This window comes from Salmo salar, chromosome 03 (assembly GCF_965601325.2).
Source record: "Salmo salar chromosome 03, fSalSal1, whole genome shotgun sequence".
NCBI classification, from domain to species: Eukaryota; Metazoa; Chordata; class Actinopteri; order Salmoniformes; family Salmonidae; genus Salmo; species Salmo salar.
In genome coordinates, this window is record NC_138293.1 from 39,476,754 (window position 1) to 39,495,875 (window position 19,122).

A 19,122-nucleotide genomic window follows, 5' to 3' on the forward strand; every position below is an offset into this window, starting at 1 on the left:
GGTTACCCACTGTTCCCCGGTAGGCCTTCATTGTAAATAAGAATTTGTTCTTAACTGACTTGCCTAGCTAAAAAAAGGTTAAATGTAAACAGTAAAAATAGTAAGTGAAGTTTCACTCATTGTTTAGCTACAAGGGTCAACAAGTTGTAACCTAGGCAGTCATGTAATGGATAAAAGTGTGTATGTCTTGCAGGGGCATGAAGCACACGTCTGTCATTCAGCGCTGGTTAAAAGTAACAACCTACAAGCAGCGAATCCCCAATGAGTCTTTTACTTTTCACTTAAGTCTAGAGAAATGACTTGAAATCCATTATAATTGGTTTACACTATTTGAAATGCATGGAGTCATTTGAAGAAATAGTGCACGGCCTAATCTCTCCCGACATTATTGCTGACATTTTTCTGATGTTTCAGTAAAAGCTGAACCTTTCTCCCTCTGATTGGATCTCGTGTATCTGAAGCTTTGTCCTTCATGGCATCGCGCGTATTGTTTTAACGTTGCCTCTTTCTCCACAAAAACACACACACACAGGCTGATCTCATTCCAGGAGTTCTTGGCGTTTGAGTCAGTGCTGTGTGTTCCGGACGCTCTCTTTATCGTAGTCTTCCAGCTGTTTAACAAGACGGGCACTGGAGACATCTCATTTGGTACGTACATGACTGTGTGTATGTTGGGGCGGTGGTGTTACCTGCTTTCAATTGTTTCCAGCCCGCAAACGAATGCACATATGTGACGTAGTATGCGATTTTCAGGGACCACTTCTAGCTCGTGACCGCTTCTTTCAGAACTACTGGCTAAAAAGTAGACAAGTACCAGAGAATCTTTATTTATTATTATTTTTTAATAGGATTATGCTTTGAGACTTGGCACACTAATATGCTCTCTTATATACACACACTCACTTTCAAACACTTTTTAGTGCGTGTGTGCGCGTGCATGGCACGCCTAAAGGGAACCAATTATGGTTCGTTAGCACAGTAACTCAGCCTAAATGCCACTGTTTTAATCTGACGTCTGAATATAGGTTAACGCTGGTCTGTCATAGAATGAGCAGAACCGATATTGTCCCGGTGTTCACGGATGCACAGAAAGAAAGTGCGAGATGATGTGAAGACGTTTTAAAACGGCACAACTAATATGGCTGCCGTTCCTCCCCGTCACATAACGTTGCAATGACTGGGAATGTCCATTCTGCTCATTCTAATTCTATGGCTCTCTCGATCTGTCCATCCCTTGAACAGAGAATGTGCGGGACATCTTCATCCAGACCACTGTGCACCACCACATCCCCTTTAACTGGGACTGTGGGTTCATCTGCCTGCACTTTGGACACGACCGCAAGAAATGCCTCGGCTACCTCGAGTTCACCCAGTTTCTACAGGTATACACTCATTCATGCATGCACACGCTCCGTGGCGCTCACGCGGTGACATATTGCCCGTGTGACATTCAGATGGCATAAAAACATGGCATGATGTGTATAATTGCAGGAAATTTGCTTTAAAAACTCAGTGTTCTCTCCGCCCCGTGGCAAATGTGTAGGAAATGTAGCTTTATTAAACGGCCACATTTTGTCTCCGGCCAAGAGGGCATCTCAAACTATGCCAGTGGCCTCGCCCGCTACCACGCCCCACGTTAACTTTGCCACCACTGTTGAAAAATATCCTAGTGGAAGCACTGCACACGCTCTTCTCTACCTACAGGAGTTGCAGTTGGAGCATGCACGCCAGGCCTTTGCCCAGAAGGACAAGAACAAGAGCGGCACCATCTCTGCCGTGGACTTCAGTGACATCATGGCCACAATCCGACACCACATGCTTACACTGTTTGTGGAGGAAAACCTGGTTTCGGTAAGAGAGAGTGTATGACTGTGTGTGGGATAAGAGAGTCCGCGTGTTTACAAACAGGGCATCCCTGTTCTAACCCCTTCCTCTGTGCGATTGTCCTGCCAGGCTGCGGGGGGCAGCACCTCTCACATGGTCAGCTTCTCCTACTTCAACGCCTTCAACTCTCTACTCAACAACATGGAGCTGATCCGCAAGATCTATAGCACGCTGGCCGGGACCCGCAAGGACGCACAGGTCACTAAAGGTAACATGCGTGCACCTTGCCTATACAGGCCCTTACGTATACCCACACACACATTCCCATCGTATACCCTTACACACACACACACACTCACACACGCAGGTCAGAAGTGCTCCAGACGTGTGAGAGGAGTAGCGTGATCCCACTTTGCCAGTCGTCTGTTAGCTGCCAGCATGAGAACTGTCATGTTGGAAGAGAGCATTGGCAAGGTCTGTCTGTCTGTCTGTCTGTCTGTCTTTCGCAGACTATTAACCCATTTCTCTCTAGAGGAGTTTGCCCATGCTGCCAACAGGTTTGGCCAGGTCTCTCCCATGGAGATTGACATCCTGTACCAGCTATCAGGCCTACACTCCCACTCTGGGTAAACATACACTGCTCTAAAAGCCTCGTATTGAATACACACTTGTTCAGAGTGTTGTGGTAATGACGCTGTGTTGTCTCAGGCGTCTGAACTTTGCTGACATTGAGAGGATAGCCCCGCTGGAGGAGGGAGCGCTGCCCTATCACCTGGCCGAGTTACAGAAACAGGTAAGAGACGTGTGTGTGACTTCGTGTGAGTGAGCGAGTGTGCATGTAGGTCAAACTCTCCTCTCTCTGTGTAGCAGAGCCAGGGTGATGGTTCCAGGTCCGTACTGCTGCAGGCCGCAGAGTCGGCCTACCGGTTCAGCTTGGGCTCCATTGCTGGAGGTAAGGGACTGGGGGTGAGGTGAGGTACTTGGTTTAAAAAAAATATATATATGTTTGCCTAGTTTCAATAGCACACTTAGGTGTGTGTCTCTAGCTACGGGAGCCACGGCAGTGTATCCGATAGACCTGGTGAAGACCAGGATGCAGAACCAGAGGAGTACAGGCTCGTTCGTAGGAGAGCTCATGTACAAGAACAGCTTTGACTGTGCCAAGAAGGTGCTGCGCTACGAAGGCTTCTTTGGCTTCTACAGAGGTACGGACGGACACTGTGCGTTCTTGGTTGCTCTCTGCTCGCTTTTCTTCCCCTCTTGGCTGCTGTTTTCCTCCCCATCCTTCTCTTCTGCTCTTTACCTCTTTTTCCATCCTTCCCGTCCCTATTTTTTTTTCTCCTGGTCCTCTTTTTTTTTAATTGCCTGCTATTTTTGCCTTTCTGCACTGCCCTTGCATTTCTGCTGTCTCTTCTGTGGATGGAAAAAGGACTGCAAGACGGCCATTTATTGTTGGCTCACCCACACTGCATCACTAAACCGGCCTCCATCCATTCTCTTCTTCCTTTCTTTAATTCTCACCTTTCCTTCATCCTCGTACTCTTTTCTCCTCCCTTCTCCCCTAAGAAACTGTAGTCGTCATGAGACATGGTTCATGTCATATGTGGACTCAATCTCCCATGCTGCCCTGCAGGTCTTCTTCCCCAGCTCATAGGCGTGGCTCCAGAGAAGGCAATCAAACTTACGGTGAGTCTAACTCCTCCCCCTCCACTCAGCCAACGACTATGGATGTGCACCTTAAGATAACACGTATTCTGTTTAAGACATGCCTGACTATTCTCTCTGTAGTATTTATTTGATGATTATCTCTCTCTCTCTGTTCTCCCTGTAGATGAATGACTTTGTGAGAGATAAGTTCACTGGTAAAGACGACACCATTCCCTTCGCTGCTGAGGTGCTGGCCGGAGCCTGTGTGAGTATGGCCGACGACCAAACCTGTTCCTGTCAAACTTCCCAACTCTAAATGCGTCCCATTCTGTTCTACCTGAATGGGAAGCTGTGGTAGCCTCCCTCCCTCCATGTCTTTCGCACTCATTTCACCTTATGTCTCTCTCTTTGCAGGCAGGGGGTTCCCAGGTGGTCTTTACTAACCCGCTGGAGATAGTTAAGATCAGACTGCAGGTGGCAGGAGAGATCACAACAGGACCCAGAATTGGCGCCCTCAGTGTCATCCGAGACCTTGGCTTGTTCGGCCTCTACAAGGTAGGCGTGTGTGGCCATTACGTCTGGTGTCATTGTTCTTGTATTTTGGTAAACAAAAGGCCTTTTGCTTGAAAGTAATGTATTTTATTTACGTGTGTAGGGCGCTAAAGCATGTTTATTGAGAGACATCCCGTTCTCAGCCATCTTCTTCCCAGTGTACGCCCACACCAAGGCTCAGTTTGCAGACGAGCAGGGTAGACTAGGCCCGTTACAGCTGCTAGCTTCTGGAGCCATCGGAGGTACACACGCTTCACAGACCTATTCTACTTGATTTGATTGTCAAAAACAGTCATGGTCTCAAGTGACACCCTTTCTAACTCCATTTCCCAGGCATCCCTGCTGTCTCCCTGGTGACACCTGCTGATGTCATCAAGACTCGCTTGCAGGTAGCAGCGAGGGCGGGACATACTACCTACACTGGAGTCATGGACTGTTTCAGGAAAATCGCGCAGGAGGAGGGATTTGGAGCACTGTGGAAGGGAGCAGGAGGTGTGTGTTGTGGTGTTTGTGTGTCAGTGACTACACAAATGGGAATTCACTTTCTCTGTCTCGCTCTCTTCCCCCCCCCAGCTCGTATGTGTCGATCCTCTCCTCAGTTTGGAGTAACTCTGGTGACCTATGAGCTTCTACAGAGGTGGTTATCTGTGGACTTCGGAGAACAGTGAGTACATGCGCGCACACACACACTCCCCACTGTTATCACTCAAGGTGCCATTGTTAGTTAAGCTCCAATGTCTCATTTCCCTCTTTCTCCAGTCGTGTGGCAGGGTCTGAGCCCACTCCTAAATCTCGTATCGCTGAGCTTCCTCCGGTCAGTGCTGACCACGTGGGAGGCTACCGTCTGGCCGCGGCCACCTTCGCTGGCGTGGAGAACAAGTTTGGCCTCCACCTGCCCAAGTTCAAGTCCTCCGGAGTGGTCTCCATTCACCCTGACCCCGTTGACCCCTCTTCTGCCCCCCCTCAAGAGGAGGCTTCCACCTCCCTAAAGACTGGCCTCTAACTGCCTGCCACCACCACTCTAGAGGCTATGCACTTAGACAGACATGCATACTGATCAACACACTCATTTTGAGGGGCCATGTACACCAAAATGTACACTCCTAGGGGCCATGTGCACAGTTATAAACACCCCAGGGTCTACTCTAGTGCTCTAACCCTGGTCCTGGAGAGCTGACTGTAGGTCCATTGTTGAAGCAAGCATTAACCTGAACACTACTGTTGTATCTTCCGTGGCTACATGCACCTCTCCTTTTTTTCTTTCCGTTCCACTTTTCATATGAAACCAGTGGTTTGAAAGGATCTCTCGCTCTCATTTTTATATATATGATAATTTTTTGGGGGGGCTACTATGATTGGACAGTGTGTGGGAGATATTTGATTGGAGGGCATGTGTAAGGCTTTACTCTAAGTGGGCCTTGCACAGGAAGTTACTGTACATATTGTAGATCTGCTGTACAGAGACGTGACACAGCTGGAGAGGAACGTTATTACTGATGTTAGAGCAATATTAATGTAACATTGGAGAACAATGTTATGGTAATCCCATGATAGCGTAACGTTTCAGTAACGTTAAAAAGCAACGTGACTAATGTTGGAGTTACGTTAGATTGACGTTGAGCCTTCGTCTCTTGAGAATCACTCTTACTGATGTACAGACCTTTTCAAACTGTTTATTGAGGAGAATCATGGGCAAAGGATTAGGTAACTTAAATTCATTCAGTGTATTTTATTGAAATAAATAATTTAGTTTCACACCTGAAAAAAATGAATTTCAAGGAGAATGAACAGCAAAAATGGCCAAGCAAAATCTAACCAATAGTTTTGGTGGAAAACTAGACTTGGTCACTTTGTCATACAGATAAAATGTAATCCATTTTTCTATCATAAAATGTAATAGATACACACCATATCTATACAGAGTTCGGTAAACTCCAACAGAGAATTATAATGGACAATGTTCTGACAAAAGTCTTGTTGGAATGCTAACTAGAATGTGGTGCCTTCGGTGCCAACAACATGGAGGATAGTTTCCGAAGGCACTGTACATGGAGAGTTTGGCAAAGTGTTCAGACCCCTTATGTTACAGCCTTATTCTAAAATCGATTAAATAGTCCCCCCCCCCCCCCCTCAATCTACACAATACCCCATAATGACAAAGCAAAAATGAATTTGTAGAAATCTTTGCTAATTTATTAATGGAAATATTACATTTTACATAAGTACTCAGACCCATTACTCAGTACTTTGTTGAAGCACCTTTGGCAGCGATTATAGCATCAAGTCTTCTTGGGTATGACGCTACAGGTTTGGCACTTCTGAGTTTCTTCCATTTTTCTCTGCAGATTCTCTCAAGCTCTGTCAGGTTGGATGGGGAGCATTGCTCCACAGCTATTTTCAGGTCTCTCCAGAGATGTTCAAGTCTGTGCTCTGGCTGGCCTACTCAAGGACATTCAGAGACTTGTCCCGAAGCCACTTCTGCGTTGTCTTGGCTGTGTGCTTAGGGTTGTTGTCCTGTTGGATGGTGAACCTTCGCCCCTGGCTGAGGTCCCTGAGTGCTCTGGAGCAGGTTTTCATCAAGGATCTCTTTGTACTTTGCTCAGTTCATCTTTCCCTCGATCCTGACTAGTATCCCTGTCACTGAAAAACATCCCAACAGGATGATGCTGCCACCATGCTTCACCGTAGGGATGTTGCCAGGTTTTCTCCAGACGTGGTGCTTGGCATTCAGGCCAAAGAGTTCAATCTTGGTTTTATCAGACCAGAGAATCTGCTCCCCCCGATTGCTCAGTTTGGCCGGGCGGCCAGCTCTAGGAAGAGTCTTGGTGGTTCCAAACCTCCATTTAAGAATGACGGAGGCCACTGTGTTCTTGGGGACCTTCAATGCTGCAGACATTTTTTGGTACCTTTCCCCCAGATCTGTACCGCGATACAATCCTGTCTCGGCGCTCTACGGACAATTCCTTCAACCTCATGGCTTGGTTTTTGCTCTGACATGCACTGTCAACTATGGGACCTTATATAGACAGTTGTGCGCCTTTCCAAATCATGTCCAATCAATTGAATTTACCAAAGGTAGACTCCAGTCAAGTTGTAGAAACAGCTCAAGGATGGTCAATGGAAACAGGATGCACCTGAGCTCAATTTCGAGTCTCATAAGAAAGGGTCTGAATACTAATGTAATTAAGGTATTTCTGTTTTATTTTTGCAAAAATATCTAAACCTGTTTTTGGTTGTGTGTAGATTGCTGAGGATTTGTATTTATTTAATACATTTTAGAACAATGCTGTAACGTATCAAAATGTGGATAAAGTCAAGGGGTCTGAATACTTTCCGGAGGCACTGTACTGTATCTATGGCTCTGCTTGGGTCCACATCTTCGTATGAGGGAAGACTTCATTATTCATGCTTTCAGGAAGGAGACCAAAACTGTTTTTCTATTAAGACCCCTACAGGTACATTACATTTTCAAAGAAAAAGTTAACTTTGGTTCATAACTTGCTGTGAAGAATATTTTTAGTTAGGAGAGGAAAAAAAAGGCTTTTTAAATTAAGGTTTAGGGGATATTAGTAACGCTATCTTCAGAAATGTGATGTTTAAAATATGTGCAACCGAATGTGATTATAAAAGCATGGATAAATAAAATTGTTGCTAAAACCTGAGGACATGGCTGTCCTTGTCTATGAAGGTTGGAATGTGCATAGCATGGGTGATCTTTTTCTGTTCTTCACCATCAGTTAAACACACATCGTCAGCCCATAGGGAACATACATACGTCTGGAAAAGGTACGTTTTGCATATTTAGAAAAGGACTTGAGTTGGAGGAGCTGTGGACAGAACACTGTTGACGTTCTACAACCCTGAGGGATAGACATCACACCTGCTCCAACCAGAGGGAGGATTTGGAAGCAAGAGGGGCGTGGTCCCAAAGTAACCCTGTTGCCATGGTGATCAGGCGAGTAGGCGCTGCGCGGCGAGCTCGTCTCCTTCGTCTCGGTTCTCGTTGATCTCCACGAGCGTGCGCACAAAACGGGTCCACTCATCTGCCTTGGGCACACAGATTTGCTGTGGAAATGAGAGAATATACACACATGGGTTACACACAGGTATGACACAGGTATATCAAGAGCTTCAGCATAAGGGATGAATCTCACCTCTCCTACGTCGTAGACCAGCACCTGCCCGTCTGAGTCTCCTGTAGCGATTTCTCTCCCTGAGTGAGCCCAGCGAACACGGTTCAGAGCAGGAGACCCATCCACAACCACACTGGCACTGGGCACCTAGGACACGCACAATGTTGCATTGTTCATATGCATATCTGTTGTTTTGCACTGTGCGTATAAATGTGTGTGTGTGTGTGTGTACCTCTGTGTCGTTGTTGAGGTTCCACAGGTCCAGGCGTCCAGATCCATCCACACAGGCGAAGAGGGCGGGGTGTGTGGGAGACCACATGACATCATACACATAGTCACAGCTGTCCTCAAACAAATACAGAGGACGGGTACTCTACAGAGAGACAACGGGGAGAAAGGGTAAGTGTGTGTCGCCGCGAAGCAAAGTAACCGGTGCCAGTAACAACAACTCCCGGGACACAGAACGAACCATTACTGCCACAGAAGCTGCAGATCACGGATCAACCTGCCTCAGCCACCTCCGGACCCAGGGCCAGCCAGACCCCACGACACCTGGAGGGTGATCATACTCTACTACGACGGCTCCCAGAAGAAGACGTGCGTATGTGTGTGTTACCTTGGTGGTCCACAGCTTAACGGTCCAGTCGAAGGAAGCAGAGATGAAGAGATGGGAGAAATCCACAGGGCCCCCGGCACTGTGACAGCTCAGTCCAGTGACTGGACCGTGGTGTCCCTCAAACACATCACTGATGCCTGCCTTACTGTAACAGACACACACACACACAATGTTAGAACACACACACACACATATTGGTGTTGGCCACAAAGTGATGTCCGCAAAGTTATGAACACACACACACCTCCCGTGGCGGCAGGCGGTGTAGACTGATCCATCTTCACTCCCAACCACAAAGTTGTTGACATCACCCAGAGGAAACGCCATGGAGGTCACTGATACTGCCTTAGACTGCTTAAACACCAGCTCCAGACTGTCCTGTATCTCACACACACACACACACACACACACAGCATTAAGACTGCCAAAACACTAACTTCGCAATGTCCTAGAACACAAACACACACACTGCAGTAGTACCTGTGGTTGAGACAGCATGTCTAGGTTCCAAGAACACATCTTTCCGTCAGTAGAGATGCTGATGAGGTTGTGAGCGTTTTGGGTCCCGACCACGTTCACACAGTACACCGGGTGCTGAATATCACAGGACACAAATGGGTGATGTTTCCATTTAGCTAACATGACACAGTCCAGTCTATATTTAGCTGATAGTAGCTTGTACCCGTAAAATAATATCTAAACATTTTCACAATTTGAAAGCTATTGAGCGCTAAATGTTGACTATGTGGCCAAAAGTATATGAACATCTCATTCGTATGGAGTTGGTCCCCCTTTTACTGCTGTAACAGCCTCTACTCTTCTGGGAAGGCTTTCCACTAGATGTTGGAACATTACTGCGGGGACTTGCTTCCATTCAGCCACAAGAGCATTAGTGAGGTTGGGCACTGATGTTGGGCGATTAGGCCTGGCTCGGAGTCGCCGTTCCAATTCATCCCAAAGGTGTTCGATGGGGTTGAGGTCAGGGCTCTGTGCAGACCAGTTAAGTTCTTCCACACCAATATCCGGCCACTTTAGTTGTGATACAAACCTTATCAAAACATATAGGCCTATGGGCTAGGCTACATGAGGTGTGCGACTATGATTAAAAAAAGGCATTGTTTCTTGCCTTAAACTGGACATCATTCACAAATGAGGCTAATATTGTCACCGATAAGACTATTCTTGATTTAATCTTGTCTTTGCATGTACTAAATAATATGTGTGAAATTCGCTTTGAGTTAGAATGGACCATTATATTGTCTCAGCAGGGGCAGGGGGAAAAATACATGTAATCTATACACTTAAATAGGGAATGGAGGAAGCTTGTCATGCCAGCCAGGTAGGCTATACTCCTGTTGTAATGATAAGCAATGTGCTTAATATTTGCTTAATGGGTTCTCATGAAGTGTTTGATTTGATTTTCGAATACATTTGCATTGATGTCAGAGTGATTAGAGGGACAATAGAGTGCTGAGTACCAGGCAGTTAGCAAGTTTAGTAGGCTACTAATGACCGTCAGCAGCATCAGAGCTTGGAGAAGCCTAATTACCGTGACTAAATTGTCATGTGGAGTTTGACTGCCTTCATGATTCGTGACCGCTGGTGTAGCAGTAATACGGTCACCACAACAGCCCTAGTTGCAACCGAGGACAAATGATTTTTACACGCTATGTCCTTGAGCACGGACCGGTCCCGTTCTGTGAGCTTGTGTGGCTTACTACTTTGCAGCTGAGCCGTTGTTGCTCCTAGACGTTTCCATTTCACAATAACAGCACTTATAGTTGACCGGGGCAGCTCTAGCAGGGCAGAAATTTGACGAACTGACTTGTTGGAAAGGTGGCATCCTATGACGGTGCCACGTTGAAAGTCACTGAGTTCTTCAGTAAGGTTATTCTACTGCCAATGTTTGTCTATGGAGATTGCACGGCGGTGTGCTTGACTTTATACACCCGTCAGCAACGTTCATTTGTAGTGTATATGAGTTACCGTGTGAGCGGATGCAGACAGGGGAGTTCTCTGTACAGATGTTCTTTTGTTGCTTCTGTTGTCCCACAGGACGATCTGGCCTGAGTAAGTCCCACCCACAATCAGGTTAGGATGGAACCTGGCGAACGCCGCTGACATCACCGCAGACTGGGGAAGAGACACAGAGAAGAGAATTATATTCACAGAGCGGTGGGATGTGTGTGTGTGTGTGTGTGTACCTGGCAGTGGAAGGTGTATTCAGGTGTGGTCTTCTTATACTTCATATTCCAGACCAGAGCCACTCCGTCCGGCTCATGTGGAGCATCTTCATTGTTGTTGTAGGAGGCCACCAGCAGCTCAGAGTACTGAATCAAACAGCAGACGGCAGTCAAACAGCAGTCAACAGGGGTAAAACAGAAGTGTATCAGGAGTCAAATGCACAGATTTGCATGACTCTAACAGAGTCCAACACAAGAGATTATGTAACTCTTTAAAAGATGGGCCCTAATCCGAATCATCACACACTCTCCTACCTGAGGAGACCAGTCCAGACAGGTGACTACTCTGTTCTTGGACCAGCGCTCGTCAGAGAACACCCTACTCAGAGACATCTTAGCCCCCGCCTGCATCTCACTGGAAAGGGAGAAAGAAAGATTGAAAGAAAGAGAGAGCGAGAGAGAGAAATAAGAACATACACTCTCTATAGTTGTGTGTTCAGGTGTGTGTGTCTCACCCCTCCTTGTCCTCCAGGTCTCGGCCACTGTAGTCGAAGCAGACGTCCACTCGCTCAGAGAGAGCCCGCTCTACAATCCTGCTCCCTCGATCGAAGAAGGTCATGAACTCCTCAGAGTTGAGCAGGTGCATCTTCTCCTCTTCAGTCAACTCCTTGGGAGGGACTACACACACACACACACACACACAAACACACACGAATATCGGAAGTGGTGTAGGCCAGGGCTAGTCAACTTACAGAGGCAGGAGGGTAAAGTCAATCTCACCGTCTTCCTGCTTCTCCTCCTCATCAGCTTTCTCCTCCTGGGAGTCCTCTGCTGGCTTGGGATCGACCATCTCCTCCTCCTCTTCTTCCTCCTCCTCTGCTACACACGCACAAGCACAAAATCATGCTCACAACAACACAACGTACATTAAAACATTCAAAGTTTGTAGAATTGGCGCTAACCCATAAAACACAAAGTTTACCTGGTTTATCCTGGGTGTGTGTTTGTGTATCGGCGGGGGTCTGTGTCTCCTTGGAGTAGGACACCATCTGTTTTGGAGGGAAATCCACCTGGGTCACCTTTGCCATGCCAAGCCTAAAACCTCGCCTGGACAGGAGACACACACACATAGTCAGAGAGACACATACCAACTTAAAAACACAGCCACACCATTATACAAACACTCTCACACTCCACATCCAAACACACCATTACAAAGACAAACGCTCTACATGTGCTAGCATGTGTCTTATAGAATAAGAAAGAGGTGAACCCCAGTAGTTCAGAGTCAGAGTGCAGCTGCAGAGTAGAGGGGTCAGGATCCCAGGGTAACGTCCTGATACAGCCACATCACACCACCAGGGGGCAGCAGAGAGAGAGAGAGAGAGAGAGGGAGGGAGAGAAGGGAGAGAGAGAAGGGAGAGAGAGAGAGAGAGAGAGAAGGGAGAGAGAGAGAGAAGCAAGCGAGAGAGAGAGACAGAAGGAAGCGAGAGAGAGAGAGAGAGACAGAAGGAAGCGAGAGAGAGAGAGCAGGAAGCGAGAGAGAGAGAGCAGGAAGCGAGAGAGAGAGAGAGAGAGAGCAGGAAGAGAGCAGGAAGCGAGAGAGAGAGAGAGCAGGAAGCGAGAGAGAGAGGGAGAGAGAGAGAGCAGGAAGCGAGAGAGAGAGAGAGAGAGAGAGAGAGAGAGAGAGAGAGAGAGCAGGAAGAGAGCAGGAAGAGAGCAGGAAGCGAGAGAGAGAGAGAGCAGGAAGCGAGAGAGAGAGGGAGAGAGAGAGAGCAGGAAGAGAGAGAGCAGGAAGAGAGAAAGCTGGCAGGTTAATAACATACACTGAGCATACAAGTACTTAATCACAAATACACACATACAGACCTAGAGTTTCCATCTCCAGAGTCCTGGCTTCCAGACTCGCTGCCCACTGACTTGGCTGAGGGAGACATAAGGGTAGTGACTAGATTGTGAAACAGACACGTATCCTCTGTTATTACCCTCAGAGGCTGGGCTGTGTGGGTGTGTGTGGGGTCAAAGAATGAGGGAGTGAATAATTGAGTGAATGAGTGTGGTTGAATGAGAGTGTCAGTTGGTTAGTAGTAAATGACGGGAGAGAAGAAAAGAGAAGAAAAAGTAGGGGACAAGTGGCACGCTGAGGCTTCATGCAAAAATGCTTAAAAAACAGAAGAGTGTGTACGTGAGTGTGTGTGTCTTTACTGTTGGGTATATCAGGGGTGATCCCCATGCTCTGCAGCAGAGCCTCAGCCTCTCTCCTCTTCTTCTCCAGGTCAGAAGAGTCATCTGCTGCACCTACTCCACCCCCTTCCCCTTCCCGCTTAGAGTCAGACCCCTACATGGGGAGAGAGTGGAAGGGGGGAGAATGGGTAGAAAAGGAGAGAGGTAGCGTGAGAGGGATCCGTTGAATTGGAGAGACAGGGAAAAAGATCACGTAATAAATACAATATAACCAAGTATAAATACTGCACATGACACTCTAATAATAATATACTATTTATTTTTTACTTGTATTTATTCAGGGGAGCCCAATTGAGACAAGGGTCTCATTCTCAATAGTGCCCTGTGAACAAACAATTCACAAATCAACATGATGATACAATAAAACAGCAACAACAAAAAAGAACTACACGATACAGAAGATACAGTATGTTTCACAAAACAAAAATTATTACAATCAACCAAAAAAACTAGCAAACTTCAGTGAATTCATTCCTCATCAGCGTTCTAAAGTGCCCTACTGTCACCAGGGATTCAAGACGTAACGAGGATTGTAAATTATTCCAAACATAGGGGGTGTTAAGACTAAATGCTGATATACCTAGGTTGGTAGAGACACGAGGGACTTCAAGTGTTAACTAACCCTGCAAGCGGGGGTGGGGACTCTTATTTTTATACATTAACAGAGAAGTGAGATATGTTAGAAGCTTGTGCAGCAGAGCTTATGTAAACAAAAAGGGGAAAAATTAAGTGATCTAGGGGAATTTAGAGAGGTCCAGCTGACCTTCTGATACAGGACGCTGTGGTGATGATTAAACCTGTCAACTGTGATTAAAGCGAAGTGCGCTATGGTACACTGCACCCAAGGGTTTTAGAGTAGCGGCTGCTGCATTCTGATGAATGGTGTCACCATAATCAAGAACTGGCAGGAAGGTTGCCTGTACAACCTGCTTCCTGCTGTTTAAGGAGAGGCATGATCTAAACTCAGCAAAAAAAGAAATGTCCCTTTTTCAGGACCCCGTCTTTCAAAGATAATTCGTAAAAATACAAATAACTTCACAGATCTTCAATGTAAACACTTTTTTTCCCATGCTTGTTCAATGAACCATAAACAATTAATGAACATGCACCTGTGGAACGGTCGTTAAGACACTAACAGCTTACAGACGGTAGGCAATTAAGGTCACAGTTATGAAAAGTTAGGACACTAAAGAGGCCTTTCTACTGACTCTGAAAAACACCAAAAGAAAGATGCCCAGGGTCCCTGCTCATCTGCGTGAACGTGCCTTAGGCATGCTGCAAGGAGGCATGAGGACTGCAGATGTGGCCAGGGCAATAAATTGCAAAGTCCGTACTGTGAGATGCCTAAGACAGGCTACAGGGAGACAGGACGGACAGCTGATCATCCTCGCAGTGGCAGACCCAGTGTAACAACACCTGCACAGGATCGGTACATCCGAACCTCACACCTGCAGGACGGGTACAGGATGGCAACAACAATTACCCGAGTTACACCAGGAACGTACAATCCCTCCATCAGTGCTCCGACTGTCCGCAATAGACTGAGAGAGGCTGGACTGAGGGCTTGTAGGCCTGTTGTAAGGCAGGTCATCACCAGACATCACCGGCAACAACGTCGCCTATGGGCACAAACCCACCGTTGCTGGACCAGACAGGACTAGCAAAAAGTGCTCTTCACTGACGAGTCACGGTTTTGTCTCACCAGGGGTGATGGTCAGATTCGCGTTTATCGTTGAAGGAATGAGCATTATACCGAGGCCTGTAATCTGGAGCTGGATCGATTTGGAGGTGGAGGGTCCGTCATGGTCTGGAGCGGTGTGTCACATCATCATCAGACTAAGCTTGTTGTCCTTGCAGGCAATCTCAACGCTGTGCGTTACAGGGAAGACATCCTCCCTCATGTGGTACCCTTCCTGCAGGCTCATCCTGACATGACCCTCCAGCATGACAATGCCACCAGCCATACTGCTCGCTCTGTGCGTGATTTCCTGCAATACAGGAATGTCAGTGTTCTGTCATGGCCAGCGAAGAGCCCGGATCTCAATCCCATTGAGCACGTCTGGGATCTGCTGGGTCAGAGGGTGAGGGCTAGGGCCATTCCCCCCAGAAATGTCCGGGAACTTGCAGGTGCCTTGGTGGAAGAGTGGGATAACATCTCACAGCAATAACTGGCAAATCTGGTGTAGTCCATGAGGAGGAGAGGCACTGCAGTACTTAATGCAGCTGGTGTCCACACCAGATACTGACTGTTACTTTTGATTTTGACCCCCCCCCCCCCCCTTTGTTCATGGACACATTATTCAGTTTCTGTTAGTCACATGTCTGTGGAACTTGTTCGGTTTATGTCTCAGTTGTTGAATCTTGTTATGTTTATACAAATATTTACACATGTTAAGTTTGCTGAAAATAAACGCAGTTGACAGTGAGAGGACGTTTCTTTTTTTGCTGAGTTTATTTCTATAAAAGAAGTCTACTTCAAATCTCAGCTTCATAACTCCCCACTGGGCACAAACGTCAATTCAACATCTATTTCACGTTGGTTCAAAGTAATGTCATTGAAATTACATTGGTGAATCAATGTGTGCGCCCAGTGGGTAGCTAGCTCATCCATATGTTTTTTTTTAACATAACATTTTTGTAAATCCAAATACCCAGATATTTATAGGAGGCAACCTAATCGATGAGAGAACCATCCAATGCATAAATGTGTAAACCATCTGAAATATTTCTAATAACTAACCATTTTAAACCAACCAGGGCTTTCAGCGAGGCGGCTAAATCAGACTGAATCTCTAACATAGCCTGGTCAGCAGTAGGGGCAATGGAATACATACATTTAATCTGCATACAGATGAATGTTACAGGGATGTGAGCCCCCACAACTCCTCTGAATCAAGCCAGCCATTAGCATGTTCTACTTCTCTTCTCTCTACTTACATCCTTCTTCTTGTTCTTCTCTTCCTCTTTTCTCTTCTTTTCCTCTCTGATCTGGGCCAGGCGCTGTTTCTTCCTCTCCAGCTCTGCTTTCAGCTCACTCTTATCCTGTTTATCCGCCATGCTACAAGAGAGAGAGGGAGAGAGAGGGAACAAGAGAAGTCAATATGAGTTTTGAAGATCTAGCTGCTGGTGGTATCACACTGTAACCATGTGAACACAATGGGATAACTGTTCATGACAATGTGTCTTTTATCTGTGTGTGACATGGAAAATAATATGCTACGCCTATGTTTAGCTGGGTTGTTATGTTGAACAAACGATTTCGGTCAGATCTTATTATGGGCACAGCGCGGGGTAGAAATAACCCATACATTTCGTATTGATTAATGTAGGCCTACTTTTTGTCTGTTGATTCATGCAGCAGATAGAATCATGAAATTACAACATTAATCAAAGGTTTGTTATTAACAGTTCACTGAACACCAAATTAATTAGGTGGTTTATTGGAAACGGGTTGAGTGGGACGTTGAATGATTGTCACATCACATCTCAGTATGACCATCTGATTCCACGAGAGCAGGAGCTTGCACTCTGGCAAACAGTCAACATCTGAGTCCTGCTCGATGCCAAGCTAGCCAGCTACAGAGCGCACTGACTGCATTGAAAGACGCAGCTCTTCATTTGAACGCCATTTCATTGTAAAATAGTAATCAATTTATCCACAAGGCAATAATCTCCTTGCCATTATTGCAAGGGAAGGGCGTTAGCTATTACAGCTAACTGGCGATAAGTCTGAAAGTGACACTGACAGCTAACCGTAGCTAGCTAGCAAGCAGGGTTGGGTAGGTTACTTTCTAAATGTAATCTGTTACGGTTACTAGTTACCTGTCCAAAACTGTAATCAGTAACGTAACTTTTGGATTACCCAAACTCTAACGTAATCAGTTACTTTTAGATTACTTTCCCCTTAAGAGGCATTAGAAAAATACAAAAATGTATGTTACCAATTGAATGACATCTATTGCAGGATAAATCAATGTTAAAGTTTACATAGTTGGTCATATATGAATGTTAAATGTCACTTTATTGGTTGGTTATGTAGGCTTCTTCTAACCCATTGTTACTACATTTAATAATACGAATAAATTATATCTTTACATTAAAAACCAAAGTCTATCAGAATACCAGTCATTCCAATAAATGTTATACCCCTTGATCGTCAAGAACAGGACTTGGAAATATGGAAGTATAGATTAACCAAATTGTTTTACCTGAGCATGACCCCAAAACTAAGGACTTATTAGCCAGCCCTTCTCTGTTGTTCATGATTTTGTTGTCATGGAGGACTGATTGGGCTCATTGAATAGAGTTGAAAAATAAATGCTGCGCTCATGGAATGGCATGCTTTGAGCACTACTGAAAAGTGCTATTTACATGTGAAAAAAAGTTTTTTTGCTATAGGCCTATTGCTTAACTTTTTGTTGGTGACACTTTGATATCTTGATAATATGCAGCTGTTTAAAGGGCAAATTCACAGACAACAAAAACAAAATGGCTGCCTGGAGAAATGTAACCACTCTCAGATTAGACAGGCTATGGATGCAAGGACTGACCATCCAGGATATCAACATTTTTTTTTTTACCATGATATGGGGCTATACAGTGTTTGTTTACATTTACAAACATTGGAGAAAAAAAAGTTTATATTTTGGGTTCTCATGGAGTGTAACAGTTGAACTAAGTTCATGAGGCACTTAAGTTATATTCTTCAAGAATCAATGGAGATTATATATATATATATATACTGCTCAACACAGTGTAACTCCAAGTCAATCACACTTCTGTGAAATCAAACTGTCCACTTAGGAAGCAACACTGATTGACAATAAATGTCACATGCTGTTGTGCAAATGGAATAGAAAACAGGTGGAAATTATAGGCAATTAGCAAGACACCCCCAATAAAGGAGTGGTTCTGCAGGTGGTGACCACAGACCACTTCTCAGTTCCTATGCTTCCTGGCTGATGTTTTGGTCACTTTTGAATGCTGGCGGTGCTTTCACTCTAGTGGTAGCATGAGAGGGAGTCTACAACCCACACAAGTGGCTCAGGTAGTGCAGCTCATCCAGGATGGCACATCAATGCGAGCTGTGGCAAGAAGGTTTGCTGTGTCTGTCAGCGTAGTGTCCAGAGCATGGAGGCGCTACCAGGAGACAGGCCAGTACATCAGGAGACGTGGAGGAGGCCGTAGGAGGGCAACAACCCAGCAGCAGGACCGCTACCTCCGCCTTTGTGCAAGGAGGAGCAGGAGGAGCACTGCCAGAGCCCTGCAAAATGACCTCCAGCAGGCCACAAATGTGCATGTCTGCTCAAACGGTCAGAAACAGACTCCATGAGGGTGGTAGAGGGCCCGACGTCCACAGGTGGGGGTTGTGCTTACAGCCCAACACCGTGCAGGACGTTTGGCATTTGCCAGAGAACACCAAGATTGGCAAATTCGCCACTGGCGCCCTGTGCTCTTCACAGATGAAAGCAGGTTCACACTGAGCACATGTGACAGAGTCTGGAGACGCCGTGGAGAACGTTCTGCTGCCTGCAACATCCTCCAGCATGACCGGTTTGGCGGTGGGTCAGTCATGGTGTGAGGTGGCATTTCTTTGGGGGGCCGCACAGCTCTCCATGTGCTCGCCAGAGGTAGCCTGACTGCCATTAGGTACCGAGATGAGATCTTCAGACCCCTTGTGAGACCATATGCTGGTGTGGTTGGCCCTGGGTTCCTCCTAATGCAAGACAATGCTAGACCTCATGTGGCTGGAGTGTGTCAGCAGTTCCTGCAAGAGGAAGGCATTGATGCTATGGACTGGCCCGCCCGTTCCCCAGACCTGAATCCAATTGAGCACATCTGGGACATCATGTCTCGCTCCATCCACCAACGCCACGTTGTACCACAGACTGTCCAGGAGTTGGCGGATGCTTTAGTCCAGGTC

General features: G+C 46.3%; 2 protein-coding genes across 3 annotated transcripts in view; one reads left to right on the plus strand and one right to left on the minus strand.

Annotated features, from left to right (window-relative positions):
• LOC106600069 (electrogenic aspartate/glutamate antiporter SLC25A12, mitochondrial) overlaps positions 1 to 7,685 on the plus strand; it is a 23,135-nt gene extending 15,450 nt beyond the window's left edge. The window contains exons 6-20 of the mRNA XM_082973092.1: positions 533 to 648; positions 1,243 to 1,382; positions 1,705 to 1,851; positions 1,954 to 2,092; positions 2,357 to 2,450; positions 2,533 to 2,617; positions 2,692 to 2,776; positions 2,871 to 3,029; positions 3,458 to 3,510; positions 3,656 to 3,736; positions 3,886 to 4,026; positions 4,127 to 4,265; positions 4,357 to 4,515; positions 4,597 to 4,687; positions 4,783 to 7,685. Coding sequence (XP_082829218.1) covers positions 533 to 648; positions 1,243 to 1,382; positions 1,705 to 1,851; positions 1,954 to 2,092; positions 2,357 to 2,450; positions 2,533 to 2,617; positions 2,692 to 2,776; positions 2,871 to 3,029; positions 3,458 to 3,510; positions 3,656 to 3,736; positions 3,886 to 4,026; positions 4,127 to 4,265; positions 4,357 to 4,515; positions 4,597 to 4,687; positions 4,783 to 5,026 — 1,873 coding nt within the window. The 3' untranslated portion in view covers positions 5,027 to 7,685. The remainder of the gene's footprint in view (positions 1 to 532; positions 649 to 1,242; positions 1,383 to 1,704; positions 1,852 to 1,953; positions 2,093 to 2,356; positions 2,451 to 2,532; positions 2,618 to 2,691; positions 2,777 to 2,870; positions 3,030 to 3,457; positions 3,511 to 3,655; positions 3,737 to 3,885; positions 4,027 to 4,126; positions 4,266 to 4,356; positions 4,516 to 4,596; positions 4,688 to 4,782) is intronic.
• Positions 5,735 to 16,329, minus strand: LOC106600066 (dynein, cytoplasmic 1, intermediate chain 2a). Of its 2 annotated transcripts, none has more exons than XM_014191408.3 (15): positions 16,137 to 16,329; positions 13,161 to 13,293; positions 12,825 to 12,879; positions 11,938 to 12,062; positions 11,736 to 11,834; positions 11,471 to 11,633; positions 11,271 to 11,370; positions 10,977 to 11,102; positions 10,759 to 10,905; positions 9,253 to 9,366; positions 9,017 to 9,150; positions 8,773 to 8,917; positions 8,389 to 8,529; positions 8,178 to 8,303; positions 5,735 to 8,088 (listed from the first exon to the last, which is right to left on the minus strand). In XM_014191408.3, exons 1-15 carry the CDS (start codon positions 16,254 to 16,256, stop codon positions 7,975 to 7,977), a joined length of 1,842 nt encoding a protein of 613 aa, XP_014046883.1. In that variant the 5' UTR covers positions 16,257 to 16,329; the 3' UTR covers positions 5,735 to 7,974. The 2 variants fall into 2 exon arrangements, with proteins under 2 accessions (XP_014046883.1, XP_045570789.1); XM_045714833.2 differs by lacking the exon at positions 16,137 to 16,329 and adding an exon at positions 13,467 to 13,548.
• Between the last annotated feature and the right edge of the window lie 2,793 nt (positions 16,330 to 19,122).